The following is a 15,381-nucleotide window of genomic DNA, read 5'->3' as shown; positions in this document are numbered from 1 at the left end:
AAATCCTTCTTCACTTGAATTAAGATTATAATCATTTAATTTTAAAGCACAGCCAACACAAAATCATACTTTAGCACCTCTTTTTACTTTGAGATCATTCTGAGCTTAAATACGGATTTGAAATCATCACAAGAAACTGATAGCGTTTATTGGCCACAGAGCTTATTTTCTGCAGCAATCCAATAATACTAGTTTTGTTTGTGTGTGTGTGTGTGTACTGGTTTTTGTGGTTTACGGGGACAAAATTTGTATAATGACATGGATAAGACAGAGGTATTACAATTTGAAGGTGGTTTATGAGGACACTGCCTATGTCCCCGTAATTCAAAAAGCTTAAAAAACATACTAAATGGCATTTTTTTGAAAATCTAAAAATGCTCATAGTTTCCTGTAAGGGGTAGGTTTAGGGGTAGGGTTTGTGTGGGGCAATAGCACATACAGGTTGTACAGTATAAAAACCATTACGCCTATGGAGAGTCCCCACAAGGATAGCAAACCAGACATGTGTGTGTGTGTGTGTGTGGGAACCAGGGTGATACTAACTTCTGGGTTGGCCTACAAAAACACATCAAAATACATAATCTCTGGACCACTCTATTAACATTTTCCATGAATTATGTGAAATAACAATTTTAATATAACATCTTTATTTGTCACTTAAATTACAAAACAATATCTAACAGTGCATGACATGAAAAAAACAAACAAACAAGAGAAAGTAAGTTCATGATAAACTCCCAAATACTTTCTCAAAAGCATTTCTGTCCACCACTCGTCCCAGTCTGGTAGAGAAGTACATTGTATCAGAACAGCTGTAGCGCTTTAAACGCAGGATCGGCTCTCCTTTGGTATCCCCTGAATCTCCCAGAGTCTTGACATCTGACACGGGCATGTATATGTCCCGTCTGTGACCCCAAAAAGTCAGGTGCGACACCTTTAAGACGGTCTGCGTTGAATCCAGATACATCATGCCAACCACTCGTCTGACATAGTGGCTTATGGAGTACAGCATGAGGCCGGCGAACACGGCGATGCCTGTGGAGTAACTCAGCAGCATTACTGACGCCTGCCCCTGCAGATAGAGGAAATACACCGTGGGCAGTAAGACGACAGTGATGCCCGTCTGCATCAGTTTGAGTCTAGAAAGAGCCCGCAGGCCTTTAATAGCTGGAAAAGTGTAGATTGGACTGAAGTTCCTTGAGGCAAGGTCAGAACAGAAGGACGCAGGTTGGATCTGTACAGTGTGTGTGAATGTAATGGGCATTCGCCGACACACATGCGCCAGGTCACTGCTGTATTGCACATGAGAGTTTGAAATCAGTCCTGCACGATGGCACCCATAGAGAGGAAGACGGGAGATGCGGATTAATCGTGCTGACATCATCTGAGGAGACAGTAACCATGGAAACAATTAGTGATGGGTGCTTTCGAAGCACTGCTTCGTGAAGCTTCAAAACTTTTGTGAATCATTTGTTTCGAAACAGGTTCGGAGCACGTATCAAAATGCCGAAGTCACGTGATTTCAGTAAACGAGGCTGGGATCAGTTTCTTAATGATACATTTGCATAACTAACCCCCGGGTTCACAAATCTCAGACTAAAATGTAAATATGAGCTGTTTCAACTAAAAGAAACTTGCACTCATTGATCTTAAAATATGTCAGTGCCTTTGTTTTGTCTCAAGATGCACACCAGTATTGCTTTTTTTCTTTTTTCTAAGGCATAAAATCTACTTAAATGTCCTAATTGAACTATTGCCTAATCCTGGCTTAACTTAAACCCTGTCTGTGAAACCAGGCCTAAAAGGATGAGTAGTAGTTAAACAGTGTATTACTGGCCTCTATTTACAAGCTCTCCATGAAACAAACAAACAAAAACAAGCCCTACAAACTAATATAAAACATTTTTAAAACACATATTATATACAGACACTTCATATTTAATAGTATTTTATTATTTTTATAGCATTTAATGTATTATACTTTAAATAAAACATTTGCAATGGGTTTCTAAACCTGTTTTTAAGCATGTTTTAGTCCGAGTTTTTGTTGCATTTACACAATTTTGACCTGCAGATATCAATAGCATATGATATTTTGACCGCTTCGAAACAGTGAATCATTTTGGTTCAATTGATTCGAAGCTTCGAAAAGGTTCGTTTCTCCCATCATCACTAGTAACAATAGTTATTAAAAGGACAAACGCTTAAAATTTACTAGATAATATAGCACACTTGCTTAAAAAATACATTTACCACGTTTATCCTGTGGGTATAATTAGAGTAAGATAACGTTACTGGCTGTCAAGGGCAATCCTTATGTGAACTCAGATTGAGGATATTTGCTAAAGTGTTTACATATTCGACAGCGAAAGAAAATACATCAACGATAGCAAAATAATTCAATAAAATGTATTGCTGTCAACAGTTTATGCAGCTTTAAAAGCACTTACATCTCCACACAAGTTCAGTGCAGTGCTTCTGTGAAGCGGGATATAAAGTCAGTCAGAGGAACTTCAAACTAAAAGGTCCTTGTGTGGTTATCGCAATAAAATAACTTAAATTATGAAATAATTTATATACTTTTGAAATGTAAAACTGTTTTCAATTGTAAAATTAAATAAAATAATAAATTATTGTATTTTAGTTGCCTTATAATAATAATAATAATAATAATATTTCTTATCTTTTACGCACGGGGATTTTTATGTGGTACAATCCTTGTATGAACTCAGATTGAATAAACAGTATTTGCAACTCAAATGGCCAAAATAAGTTAATAAAATGTATTTAAATTAACAATATATGCAGACAAGCATATCCGGACAAGTGCAGTGCATCGCGCAGTGCTTCCGTGAAGCTGGACACTTCAAAATACAAGTCTCCGAGTTATTATTACAATGAAATACTTTAATATAAACTTGTTAAATTTAAAATGTTTTGAAATTTAAAAAAAATAAATAAAAAATAATGTGTGTAATTGACTTATATCAGGCCTAACCAAAAATATTTTAAACACAGGAACTTTTATTTATTTTTTTTCCCACCAATTGGCATCGCTAATATAATAGTTATTACATTATAGAGATCTCGCGCTCTTTGTTTATCAAGCAGCTTGAATGGTTATCGGCACGCAATATGAATGCATTTACTTAAGCTGTCATTAATATCAGATAATGCAGTTTATTGTGCTGAGGCCAGCAGTCAAACTGGTCACGCGAGCAATTTCGCAATATATTCGTGATGTCATTCATATTTTTCATGCTAGTTCATTAATGCGAGCAGGTTTGTGATAATGAATGACTCGAGACTGAACTCTCCAGTATAATCATCTCGATGACACTCGCGATGCGGACATCATCCGAAAGCAACGACGCTTATATCGACCGAGCAGAGTACAGCTGATGCTCCTCGTGTATTGATCACCGATCGATTATTGGCAGTAATAGCGCTCGCGGGCTTGTTTTCTCATCATGCTTCAGTTAGGAGACGAGCTCACGCTGTTCTCTGTCGTCTTCGTCGCGGTTCTGCTGGGAACCCGGAGCGCCGTCTGGCCCACGGTGCTCACGGCCTCTCTCTACCTCTTTCTGGCGATGTTCCGGTTCCCGCAGGCCCCCTCCAGCCGGGCCAGACAGGTGCTTCGGCCCGCGTCCGGAGCGTCGTCGAGCGGCGCGTCTGCGGTGGCGCACCGCGGTGGAGGACACGACGCCCCCGAGAACACCATCGCTGCTATCCGGGCGGTGAGCATCGTTATGCTGCTTTCCGTTTCATGTTTTAGTGCTTAAATATGTTTTTCCTTCTTCTTCTCGTGGCAGTATTAATTTAGAAATTCATCAATTTATGCTTATTTTTAAAGACCACACATAAAGCGATAAAAGCATCACTCTTGATAGGTTTAATTTAATTTTATTTACAGTATGTTACATACAGAGACACAGCAAAGGAAAAGAAAAAAGACAGAAAAAATACAAGCAACTAACCAGGGTAAACAACAACAACAACAACAAAGTAATACATTTACATCTTAAGAAGACACAATGGATGAATAAAGAAATACAGTTTCCATTGCTTTCGGATGAACAGAATTTTGGATAGTTTGCATGTAGTCAACTCTGAAGAAAAAAGAGGTTTGGAGCCAGAACATTTTTGTTTGTTTATATGAAATTTGGCGAACAGGAAACATAAATTAATTATGTAATATTTTCCTGTATCTTCTTTTAAGTGGTCTAATAATAATAATAAATACCTTTAAAACAAAAAGAGAGGAATCACTTACAAAATAAAATTGGACAAACATTAAAAAATGTTCTGTATAAGTGGATTGCTTAAACACACGAATGAAGTATTCTTAAGCTACATGAAAAAAAAAAAAAAAAACTGCAATTCACGTCAATGTCTGACTTGTATTTCCTAAGAAAGGCTTTAGTTGGGTAACATTTGTGAATCAGTTTAAATGTGATTTCTTTTACTCTATTGGTAAGCAGATACTTATGAAGCAAGGTCCATACTTTCTCCCAAGGTATATTCTCCACAATATTATTCCAATATGGTATTACATAAGGAATTGTTGTTATCTCTCTCTGGAAGTCAGCCCTGATTTTACAGTTTTTTTGTTGTTGTTTTTGTCGGTCTACAGAAAAACAAACACTTCCAATCATTGTTTTCAGTTAAGTCCAGAGAATAAGTACACGGCCATGGAAATGTAGTACTGTGCAACAGAAAAAGAGACACCAGAAGGAATGGCATTGAAAACAATAGCACATTCCTCAGCAGATACAGGAATATTATATTTCTGTAAGAAGTCTGAAACCACTTTTGATAGTCGTCACGTCACTGACAGAAGCAGCGTTCGATTCGTGAGCTACTCGTTTCTTTTGAGTCAGATCTTTTCAGCTTCTTCAACTGTTGTTGTTGCTGGCTGATTGAACAGAGAATCATTTCTTTAAAACATGTCCGACTCGAGATGAACCGAAAGCTGAGGAGTGTTGCAATGCAAATATTTTCATATTTAGAGTGCAATATTTAGAATGTTTATAAAACTAAATTTTCATGTGTTCATTTAGCAGACGCCTTTTTTTTCTAACATTATTCACAGTTTAATTTATATAAATTCTATAAAATGTATTGCATTTACATATACATTTTATGTAATATTTCTGTGAGCTGAACTGAGATGCTAAAAAGGCAGCGCTCAAGAAAGTGAAAAAAAATGTAAATGTGTATCTAGATTTTACAGTTTTTTTATTTTTTTTATTTATTCATTTTAATTATTCCTTTTTTTTTGCCATTCCTAACTTGCCTCTTGCGTTTAAAAACGCGTTCTGTGTGAATGGCCCATTAGCCAAGATAACGATAACTGTGAGTTGACTCTTTGCCAATGAACGGAGGGGCTAACCATTTGCTCCATTTAAGTATTTAATGTATATTCTTTTAATGCACACTGAAATTGTCTACTTCCATTTCTTTTTTTAAAAATCACCATCACATGTTCTTTAACCTCAAAAGCTCATTTCTTGTACCTTTTGCACATTGTGAAAGCATTGCATTAGCTTTGGTTTTGTGGTAGTATATCTCACACCAAGCACTGGTTTCTTCCTCTTATAATGACTCTCATTTCTAACTGAAAGGCGAGTGAGAATGGAGCCACGGGTGTGGAGCTGGACCTGGAGTTCACGGCTGATGGGGTTCCCGTACTGATGCACGATGAAACCGTGGACCGAACCACAAACGGGTCGGGACCACTGAGCAAGATGCTCTTCTCTGAACTGCGCAAATTGGACGCAGCGGCCAAACACAGATTCAGGTTAGACGGGAAGAAAGACAGCCTCGTTTCATGCATAGAGTATAAATAAGCAAGACCCAGTTAAAGACAGCAGGTGGTATGTTTTCGTTGGTTGCGAGCAGTGACCGTTTCCGAGGTGAGAAGGTTCCAACGCTGCAGGAGGCTGTAGAGGAATGCATCAAGCGCCAGTTGACCATTTACTTTGACGTCAAAGGTCATCCAGATGAGGTACCATTAACTGTCGCAACTTACTTTGAGTCCATTGTTGGTGGGACTGTTTCTGTGCACCACAATCTTGATCCACAGATTCCTGCTCAACAAGAACTTTATTGGTTTTTGCATAAGGAAATGTTCATGTTAATGCTTTCTTGTGTCTGTTGTCCATAGGCAGCTGCAGCACTGAAAGAATTATTCCGGAAGTATCCAGTGCTCTACAACACAAGCATCGTCTGCTCATTTGAGCCCAAAGTCATCTATAGGGTAACTCAATCCAGCCCGACTGCATTTGATGTGATCTGTATTTCCTCATTTTTTGACAATTCTACACTAATATAAAGGTGTATTGGCTGATGTTTTCCAGATGCGGCAGGCGGATCCTAATGTGGTGACCGCATTGACCCATCGGCCGTGGAGTCTGAGTCGGTTTGGCGATGGGACGCCACGGTTCTCATCTGCGTGGAAACACCACTGGATGCAGGTGTTGGATGTGCTCCTGGATTGGGCCCATCATCACCTGCTGTGGAACCTGTGTGGAGTTTCTGCCTTCCTGGTGCAGAAGAACTTCGTCTCGCCGTACGTCAACATGTCATTATTGCTATTTGTAGATTATCATTGTGAGGCCATGTCATTATGTGCATTACATTACTGTAAGGTGTTTAACACACCTACCACAGGTCCTAAAATAAATTGTGCATGTCTGTCAGTTACAGAAAAGCAACTGCTGCATGTAACCGCTGAAATGGGGAGTTGTATTAAAAGTGACCACTGTGTGGTTGTGTTTAAGCACTGACTATTATCCTTGACCACTGCTACACAACCCTAAGGGGCTGCTCACACAAAACGCATTTTTCCATTCCAATGCGATACTTTGTCATTAGCTATGTTTCCATGCAAAGTTACGAATTAAACTAAATTGGAATATCGCATAAAAAAATGTACGAATAATGCACCGTTTCCAACCAGTGAGTTGAAGAGAAAAAATCGTCACTACCTGATTAACTTGCTAAATATCACGAAGAAAAAATAAATTTTCTGCAGTAGGAGAAATTGTAGTTGTGTGTATACAATAAATGATAAGCTTCAGAACGCGCAGACGAAACGCAGTCATGTTATCTTATTTTCAGAGCCTGCTGTTTGGGAACGCAGTTCTGGGAGTAAATTATAACAAAGCACTTTGACTAAACTTTGCTCAAGCATTTTAGAATAACAAAAGTAACATTTCAGATGCTGTGCAATGAGATCTGTCCTTTGGTTGGTTCAGTTTTATGCCGTCCCATTGCAAAGTCACGTGTCTTTTTAATGAGCATTAAGGAATTTATTCTGTAAAAGAGTTTCCGTTGTAGTTTATGTGCATGTTTTCTTATCGGATAAGAAATTTATCCTACTTAGTTGAGCGCATAATTTTTTACAATTAATGCACATCTTGGCGTTTCCATCCAGCCTTTTTTTTTTTAATGCGATATCCCAAAATACGCATAAAAATAGGTGGATGGAAACATAACTACTTTTTTTCTATGTAAATAAATTTACGCTAAATGGATTGTGTAAGACCACTGTGCTCACATTTTGTGTCTTTTGCAGCGTCTTGCACATGAACGCCGCATTTTTAAGACGTTAAAAGAATTTCAACTTTTACATGTAGCGCTGCTCATCACTGTCAATTACAAAAACAGTGGACCAATCAGAAGACTCTGGAGGGGGGGCAAGCGTTGTGAGCATTTGAACATGGTTGTACCTGCATGAATGGTCATGTGACATGTGTTTTTGGTTGTGTAACGTGTATGGAGATTGTTTCTATAACGCAGTGAAAACGCCAGTGTAGACGAGGATCATTTTTATTTTAAAACGCCGTTTTAAACCAAAATGCACTAGTGTAAGCAGGGCCTAAAAACGGCATAGTGCTTAAGTGCACAAATTGGGACGCATGTAATGTCTTGGCAAGTTTACAAGTACCAATCTCATTTGTTTTCTGTAAACGTTCTAATTTTGTTTTTCCTGGTATTACCTTATTGGTGCGGTTAGAATTTGTCAAATATTATTTAAATAGAGTGCTGCAGGAATTACATGATTTTGTAGGCCAACCCTAAAACCAGGAAAACAAAAAGCCAGTAGGATTTTTCCATTGGCTTTTGGGTTACTGCAGAAAATTTGCTCAGTGGCCAACAAAAGTTAATGATACTTACACGTTTTGCACATAATAAATGTAAACTTTTACAAAAGAAAACAGCTTTTCTTACTTATGAAGCCTAATTACATTTACCAGAAGTAAAAGGCTGAATGTACGCTATAAACGAACTACACCATGGTCACATGACTTCAACGTCACCACGTTTGAGTTAGTTTACAAGAGCACACCTGTGATGACATTTAATGTCCTTGACGCCCTCTGTTGTCTCATTTAGCCATTGTTAGCAATCACCATTTTTAAGAAAAGCCTAAAAGCTTTAAAAAAAAAAAAAAAAAAAGTGGGGTTTTACTGATGTTTTTTATGTTTGAATAAAACGTAAAAATAGCTTGAGCTTGTTTTCACCACAGACCTTAATTCAGGCATTTAACCAAAACCCCATAAAAAATAAATAAAAAACATTGACTTCAGGACAATGGAACGGGAAGTGCTAAAATGCTAATCCGTTTCTGGGTTTTACAACTCATTTCTGCAGCACTCTATACAATAAATGCATTTTTGTAAGAGACAAAAAAAAGTCAAGAGCAAGTATAATGTATCAGTATAAGAACATTCAAAGCTGATCTGATCATCAGCGCCATCTACAGTATAGGAGTATGTATTGTACTTTAAAATGGTCACTGTTTTTTCCATAGGGACTATGTGCAGTACTGGGCAGCCCGAGGTGTAGAGGTGGTGGGCTGGACGGTGAACACGGCTGTGGAGAAGCAGTACTACCAGCAACTACTGAAGATCAACTACATCACCGACAGTCTCGTAGAGGACTGTGACCCTCACTACTGAAACACCACACTGTACAATCACTGGTTTAGGCCTTTTATAATTCAAGCAACTAAACTGTTGTGCTTCACTCAAAATATTGAATTGTGTGTCTGTTATGAATTGCTCTGATTTAGGCAGCATGCTGTAGAGACATTCTTTCTTTTGTGGAGACGATGCTTTCATTGTGCGAAATTTATAATACGGGAGATGTAAATATTAGTGTTCGAATGTACTGTACACACCCACTCAGGTGAGCCAATTTGACAATATAGATATCATGCCATCAATTTATTTCCATTTTAATGGCAGAAAGACATTTTTGAGGAAAGTAAGGGGAATTTATTCAGTAAACCTGCTACTTTTTTACTGCTACTTCTGCAGAAACAGAGCACTGGAAAAATTGCTTAGCTACAAACTATTTAGGCTAATGTACAGTTTTTCTTTCATTCATGAAATTAGTTGTTTATTCCTTGCTCTTTCATGTTTAAAAGTCTGGTATTGATAGCTAATGAACAGGTCACATGTAAAACAACATTCTGTAGTTACACCTACTTTAAGAGGGGTCAAGAAATGTACAAGCAATAGGTCTTGATCTGAGGTAAGATCCCAGGCAGCTATCAAACGCCAACCTTACGTTGGATACATAAATACTAATTCAGGATTACTTCAAAAAGTGGCATGTTAATGTTTTCTCTGGTGGTAATACTTAAAAAAACTATTAAATTCTTAACTAACAGCCATTTTGTCCCGGGTGTTGCATTTCAAGGACTGTTTGTTGTACCACAGTTGTGTAACAATCGCCTCAGACGTTTTTTTTCTTGTTATATTCAATCATATTAGTTTAAAGAGTTAAGGTGTAACTTCAGTACCTGCATTGAAGATTAACGAGATTAGCCGTATGGTTTGACCCACACAAACTGTTAATGTGTGCCAAGTAAAGCCTGGCCGGTTCCCACGTGGTGCGTGAAGCGCGTCGCAGCTGCGCACATTTACGCAACCCGTGGTCTTTAATGCGCGCTCGTCTTACTGCACACTTTAATCAGTGTAATATGTTTGCGGACATGAAGAAACAGATGTTTACATTTTACACAAGAGCTCGTGGTTTCCACGTGGTGCGCGGAGCAGCGCACTAGCAACTTTTTCTTCAAAAAGCACATATAGCAACAAATTTAGCTATATTTGTTAACTTTTAGGAACTGTGACTGTAAATAATAAAAAGGCACACATTTTCCTTCTAAATTACACAAAAAGAGGAAATCAAAGGTGTCTACGCATCTCACATGCATGAAGTTGCTAGTTGCAATTGTTTAATAACAATTGTTCGTTTATGATAACACCTTGTTATTAGTTTGTACCTGCACTTGTTGATCAGATCAGTTAAAATGTAGAAATATAAAAAAGGTACTGGTAATTTTATGTCAGGACATTATCCGTTAATTTGTAACCTGAAAACAATACAATGCGTCGTTTTAAATTCAGGTAAAAAAAAAAAAAACGGTGTAAAATCAATACAGAAAATTCCTTCAAATGAACACAATGTACATTGTGCCATTGTATTTTACAGACTTTTCTGAAAGTGTAGCATACTACCAATACGCGGCTTAAAAATATAATTGTTCATAATGTGTATTTTTAATAAGAAAATTGATAAAAGCGTCTGCTTTATGTAAAATACATAAAATGTGTAGGCTAAATGTTCAATAATTCGTTGTACTATTTAAAAACAAATAAATGATATTATTTATATTTCAAAGTTATTATATTTATATTTTTAGTTTTACTAACAAATCTAAATTAACATTTCAAATCATAATCATATATATATATATATATATATATTTTTTTTTTTTTGCTGAGATTTGAGTTTCATAAAACAAGTTAACCCAATAAGACAGGCTTATTTTACTTAGTCTGACTGTCCGTTGATTTGGTTCTAAATAAGTCAGACTAGGTGAAATAAGCCCGGCTTGTTTGGTGAACTTGTTTTATGAAACAGAGCCCGGATCGTGGTTTTTCTGCAGTTTTACGTTGTGATTACATCACGACGTCATCGCGCAATGACATCACAGCGTCACCTACATTTAGTCATTCAGCAGCAGACGCTTTTATCCAAAGCCTTCAGTAACAAACGAGCAGCCTGCGCGCGGCCGGACTTTATCATGATCGCGCGGTCGTTTATCATCGGTGGTATCGTGTTCGGCGGCGTGATGAAACCCGTGTTTAGATGTACACAGAGCCGGTTAGATGGTGTCCAGAGGGTGACTGGGTGAAAGGTGACCCCGAGGGGTGTGCGTCGCGGGGGCGTGCCGTGACGTCACGGAGGAAGGTTGCGATCTGACCGTCCGAAATTACAGTAACAGTCCAGACTAAACCAGAGCTCAGAAAGTTTCCCAGCGCGCCGGACTCTCCGCGACGTGCAATCAGGGCAATAAACGCTCTTAACCTTGACTGACCTTATATACGCTCGCTGCGCGCGCTTAAGTCCCCTGCGAGACGGCAGATTTGGGATCAGGATCGCCGCTCATTTTCACGGTGGCTGCGTCAAGAGAGCTCCGTCGTGAAGCGGGATCGCGTCACGTTTTCTGGCGTGCATATAACCGTGACACTCGCGCGGACCGATCCGTAGACCTCGCGTGGATCCATCGTGCCGCAGGGGTTCCTCAGAAACCGTCTCTCACATGATGTACACAATAACCAGAGGTCCCAGCAAACTTGTTACACAACGGAGAACAGGTACAATTTCACCAGCATGCATAACGTTACATATCAGGTCACGGTGCATCATGTATCTAGCGCTATTATAGTAGATATTTAAGAATAAACCACGTGCGTCTATTTAACATGGTTATTGGCGTATTAACAGATATTGTTTCTTGCAGGCCCTACGCAACAGATTGAGAGCAAACCGAACGACCTGAAACCGAAGCAAAGCCACTGGCTCCTATCAGAGTGAGTGACAATAACATTTATATATGCAATGCCTGAGCTCCAATTGATGTCTTCACGCGAGTTCGGTCGCCGAGGGGAAACTTAAAAATGATTTAACTGCGCCTTTAAAAACGTCCCGGCGTCCCCGTCTCGTATATAAGCTTAGCACACTTAAAAGTATCCGTCGCTAACAAGCTGGCCTCGTTTGTGAACCAGGACGTCCCGTTTTAACGCTTTTACCGAAGTCGCTTGTGTTTTTCTTGCGCCGTGTGACCTTGCAAGTGTAGCGCGTGCGCGAGAGCGCGTGGATTGTCGGCGCGTTTGAAGATTGCGTCGCGATTGTATTCGTTTTAATTTCTGTATATATATATACAGGTTAATAACCAATCGTTTGGGGTTATATTATAATGCGAACACATGCTTGTCACACCCCCCTTATATATTCCCACAAGGACGTTGTGCTGCTTTCTAGGCTGGAGAGCGTGTCGCGGAACATTTTACGACAGGCGTCGCGTTTGTGTCTGTCCTTCGCGTGTTTGATTTACGTCGCTTGTCATGCTGATATAACGTTAATAAACAAACGCGTTTCATAACGCGTCGCTGTTACTATAGAAACGACGTTGTGTAAGGGAGGAAGTAACGTTATTTGGAATTAAAGGAACAGTTCACCCAAAAATGCGCGTTTAGTCATTAGAATCCTGTATTAATATTTTTGCTAAAGAATGTACTTTTTTTTTTTTTTTTTTTTATGAATATACAATTCCTTTATTTAAATTTAAAGTATGCAATTGAGAGATGAATGCACTGTAAAAAGGAGTAGGAATTAAAAATCCAAGGACTTCTTACTGAAAACCTATATTGATCTATTGTTTGTAGTTCACCAGCACCTAAGATTGTATTTCACCGACTGAACGGAAAGCGGTTCCACAGATCAACCTCTCCAAAAGCTGAAAATACTACTGAAGGATTCACCCCAGCACACGAGGAAAATGTTCGGTTTGTTTATGAGGGTGAGTTCATTTTTCCAGAACACCAGTATTGTTTTATCCATGACCACTAAGACCTTGAGGAGGGTCAAGGTGGATGCAAGTAGTTGCCATGACCTTAATGAACTTTGAAGAGCGACCAACTGGCCTCTCAAGCAACTTTTAAGTTGTCACAACTTTGCAACTTGTCTGACTCTTTATTAAAGCTGCAAGAGTTTAATCGTGCACAAACTAAAGTTGTGAATGACTAGGGTTCAGACTCTCATAAATGTACTTAGGGAGGTAAGTTCACCAGAGTTTGTGTGAAAAAGGCCAGTTCTTATCTTCAGGAGGAGGGTTTTTGTGTGCAGGCCAGGCTCCACCTCCAGCGGCTGATGCAATGGCCCTCAAGGGCAGTTTTCATGCTCTTTTGTACAATGACAGACTAGTCAAACTGAGGCTTAATGTTTTCTAAAACTGTTTCACAGTCAATAGAAGAGAGCTGTGCAATCCAATAAAATCTCGCAACCAGTTTAGGGAGTGTAAAGGAAGCAATTATAATAGGTAAAAGGTGTCCAAAAGTTTTTACTTCTGCCAAGTTGCCAATGAGAAAATCATGTTTTTCTAGATCTAAACTGTTGCATTTGTAGTGTTTTCACAAGTAGTATTTTGGGACACAATACAAATTAGGACAACATGTCTGTTTAGTTTGTATACCTCTCATTCATTTTTCATCACTGAATGAAGGATTTTAAAAGACATTCAGACTTATTCACAAATGAATCGTTCAGGCTTCACAATAAGCAATTCATTGAAAAGAATCAACTCAAATTAATGATTCACTAACAAATTAGACATCACCATGACTTGCAAATTTTAATCTACACGAGAGCAATATATAAAGATTTTATGAAGATAAATGTAGGACTTTTTTTCTAAGAGCCTTTTAAGACCAGGTAAAGAGAATTTAAGGATAAAAACGAAAGGGAGCATAATACATTAATAGATTTTCTGAATGTAAATGTCTAGAAAAGACAATGTATTAGCAACACTTTAAAGTGTAGTTTGAAAAACAGCTTCCTGCAGACTTCCATTACTTTATTTTTACTCGCTTTACAAAAAAAGCTCATTTATGGTATAAAAATAACTTTAACTGTATCTTCTAATGACACAGCAAAATGACACAATAGCAAGTCTTGTTTTATGATAAATTGATCAAAATGAAATTTCATATTTCATATAAATTTCAAAAAACAAGTTTCATACTCCATTGACAGATAAAAGCCCTTTGATTTAAGTGCAAACTAGCTGAATTTTTTTTAGAAAACAGGACTTAACCTATCTTCATTTCTTCATTCGTTTCAAGTAAATGTATCTTGATTTAAGGATGTTTAGATGTTTGTACTGGAAAACAAGACAAAAATACAGTGGATATTCTTTTTTTTCTTGCAAATGCATGCAACATTTAATGCCATGACTTTATGCTCTGATTTAAGAGCAGATTTAAAAAGGTTAAGGCCCTCATTTGCGGAAGGTTGAATGAAGTCTTTTAAGACTCACAGAAACCATGATATAGCTGCTAAACTACTTTAGCAAAACATAACGAACTAGTTAATTGTATATAGTGTATTTTCACTGTGTATATATATAATTTGTAATTTTATACTGATACAATATCTGATGATTGCAGCTTGGCAGGAGGTGGAACAGAAGCTCGGAGAGGGATCCCAGCCAGAGAACGGGAAAGGCCCGGTGCAGTACGCGGAGAGAAGCCCCAATCCCGGCATGAAGAGTCAGTCTGGGACTTCTGTCCTATTTACTTTCTTTAAGAGCTGAAGAGACTGATGCCTCTGTTTTGCATACTTGTTCTCTATTTTGAAGGCCTCTTCTGTCTTTAGGATACACAAATTCAAATTATTCATTTAAAAAAATATATATATCGTCATTTACTCACCCTCATGCCATTCCAAACCTGTATTAATGCGTTTCTGGAGCACAAAAGGATCAGTTGTGAAGAAAAGCTGCTTCCACACGACAAAAGAAAGAAAAAAAAAAAAGTCCATATTTTGTGTGCTGTTGTTTAATTCAAATATGATACGATCTCAGAGAACTCACCCAGTCTCTGTTTTTCAGATTTTGTGCCTATTGATCTCGAGGAGTGGTGGGCCCAGCGTTTCCTGGCAAACATTGCCAACCTGTCATGACAGGTGCATGATGGGGCATGAGGAGATGTGGCTGACCGGTCCAGACTGAGGCAGTGCGGCCTGACTCTCCTGATGAGCTCAGGTGATCATGCGAGAGATTTGCACACTGTATGAATTCAGCCCTTCCTGTGGAACTGTTTGCCCAGCCGGACCCAGACTCTCTCTCATGCACACGGAAGATGATCAGAGATTTTTCTTCTGCTTTTCTTTCTTTGTTAGAATGTGAGATGTCTGTTTTTCTCGGCAGATCTTTGCAAAAAAGTGATGTTATAAAACAAAACAAAAAAAAAGTCCAGTAAAAGTTTTTCAAGACGTCTTTGGTATGTGATTTTGTTCAGT

At 38.4% G+C, this 15,381-nt stretch overlaps 3 protein-coding genes across 7 annotated transcripts; 2 read left to right on the top strand and 1 right to left on the bottom strand.

Annotated features, from left to right (window-relative positions):
* Window positions 1-20: 20 nt before the first annotated feature.
* tmem186 (transmembrane protein 186) lies at window positions 21-9,968 on the bottom strand. 5 transcript variants are annotated; one of them, XM_058761728.1, is made up of 2 exons: window positions 3,579-3,707; window positions 21-1,384 (listed from the first exon to the last, which is right to left on the bottom strand). In XM_058761728.1, exon 2 carries the CDS (start codon window positions 1,382-1,384, stop codon window positions 725-727), a length of 660 nt encoding a protein of 219 aa, XP_058617711.1. In that variant the 5' UTR covers window positions 3,579-3,707; the 3' UTR covers window positions 21-724. The 5 variants fall into 5 exon arrangements, with proteins under 5 accessions (XP_058617711.1, XP_058617712.1, XP_058617710.1 ...); XM_058761729.1 differs by lacking the exon at window positions 3,579-3,707 and adding an exon at window positions 2,254-2,441 and having other exon boundaries at window positions 586-1,384; XM_058761727.1 differs by having other exon boundaries at window positions 587-1,384; window positions 3,499-3,637.
* Window positions 3,152-9,681, top strand: gde1 (glycerophosphodiester phosphodiesterase 1). The gene is made up of 6 exons (XM_058761723.1): window positions 3,152-3,737; window positions 5,625-5,800; window positions 5,902-6,007; window positions 6,167-6,259; window positions 6,360-6,571; window positions 8,819-9,681. The coding sequence occupies exons 1-6, from the start codon at window positions 3,471-3,473 to the stop codon at window positions 8,964-8,966; spliced, it is 1,002 nt and encodes a 333-aa protein (XP_058617706.1). The 5' UTR covers window positions 3,152-3,470; the 3' UTR covers window positions 8,967-9,681.
* A 1,073-nt stretch (window positions 9,969-11,041) lies between the features above and the next one.
* On the top strand, window positions 11,042-15,354 carry mcrip2 (MAPK regulated corepressor interacting protein 2). The gene is made up of 5 exons (XM_058760865.1): window positions 11,042-11,678; window positions 11,825-11,894; window positions 12,750-12,883; window positions 14,529-14,630; window positions 14,972-15,354. Exons 1-5 carry the CDS (start codon window positions 11,624-11,626, stop codon window positions 15,040-15,042), a joined length of 432 nt encoding a protein of 143 aa, XP_058616848.1. The 5' UTR covers window positions 11,042-11,623; the 3' UTR covers window positions 15,043-15,354.
* The last annotated feature ends 27 nt before the right edge of the window (window positions 15,355-15,381 follow it).

Source organism: Onychostoma macrolepis, chromosome 22, assembly GCF_012432095.1.
Source record: "Onychostoma macrolepis isolate SWU-2019 chromosome 22, ASM1243209v1, whole genome shotgun sequence".
Classification (NCBI taxonomy): Eukaryota; Metazoa; Chordata; class Actinopteri; order Cypriniformes; family Cyprinidae; genus Onychostoma; species Onychostoma macrolepis.
This window is presented reverse-complemented; position numbering and strand designations above follow the sequence as displayed.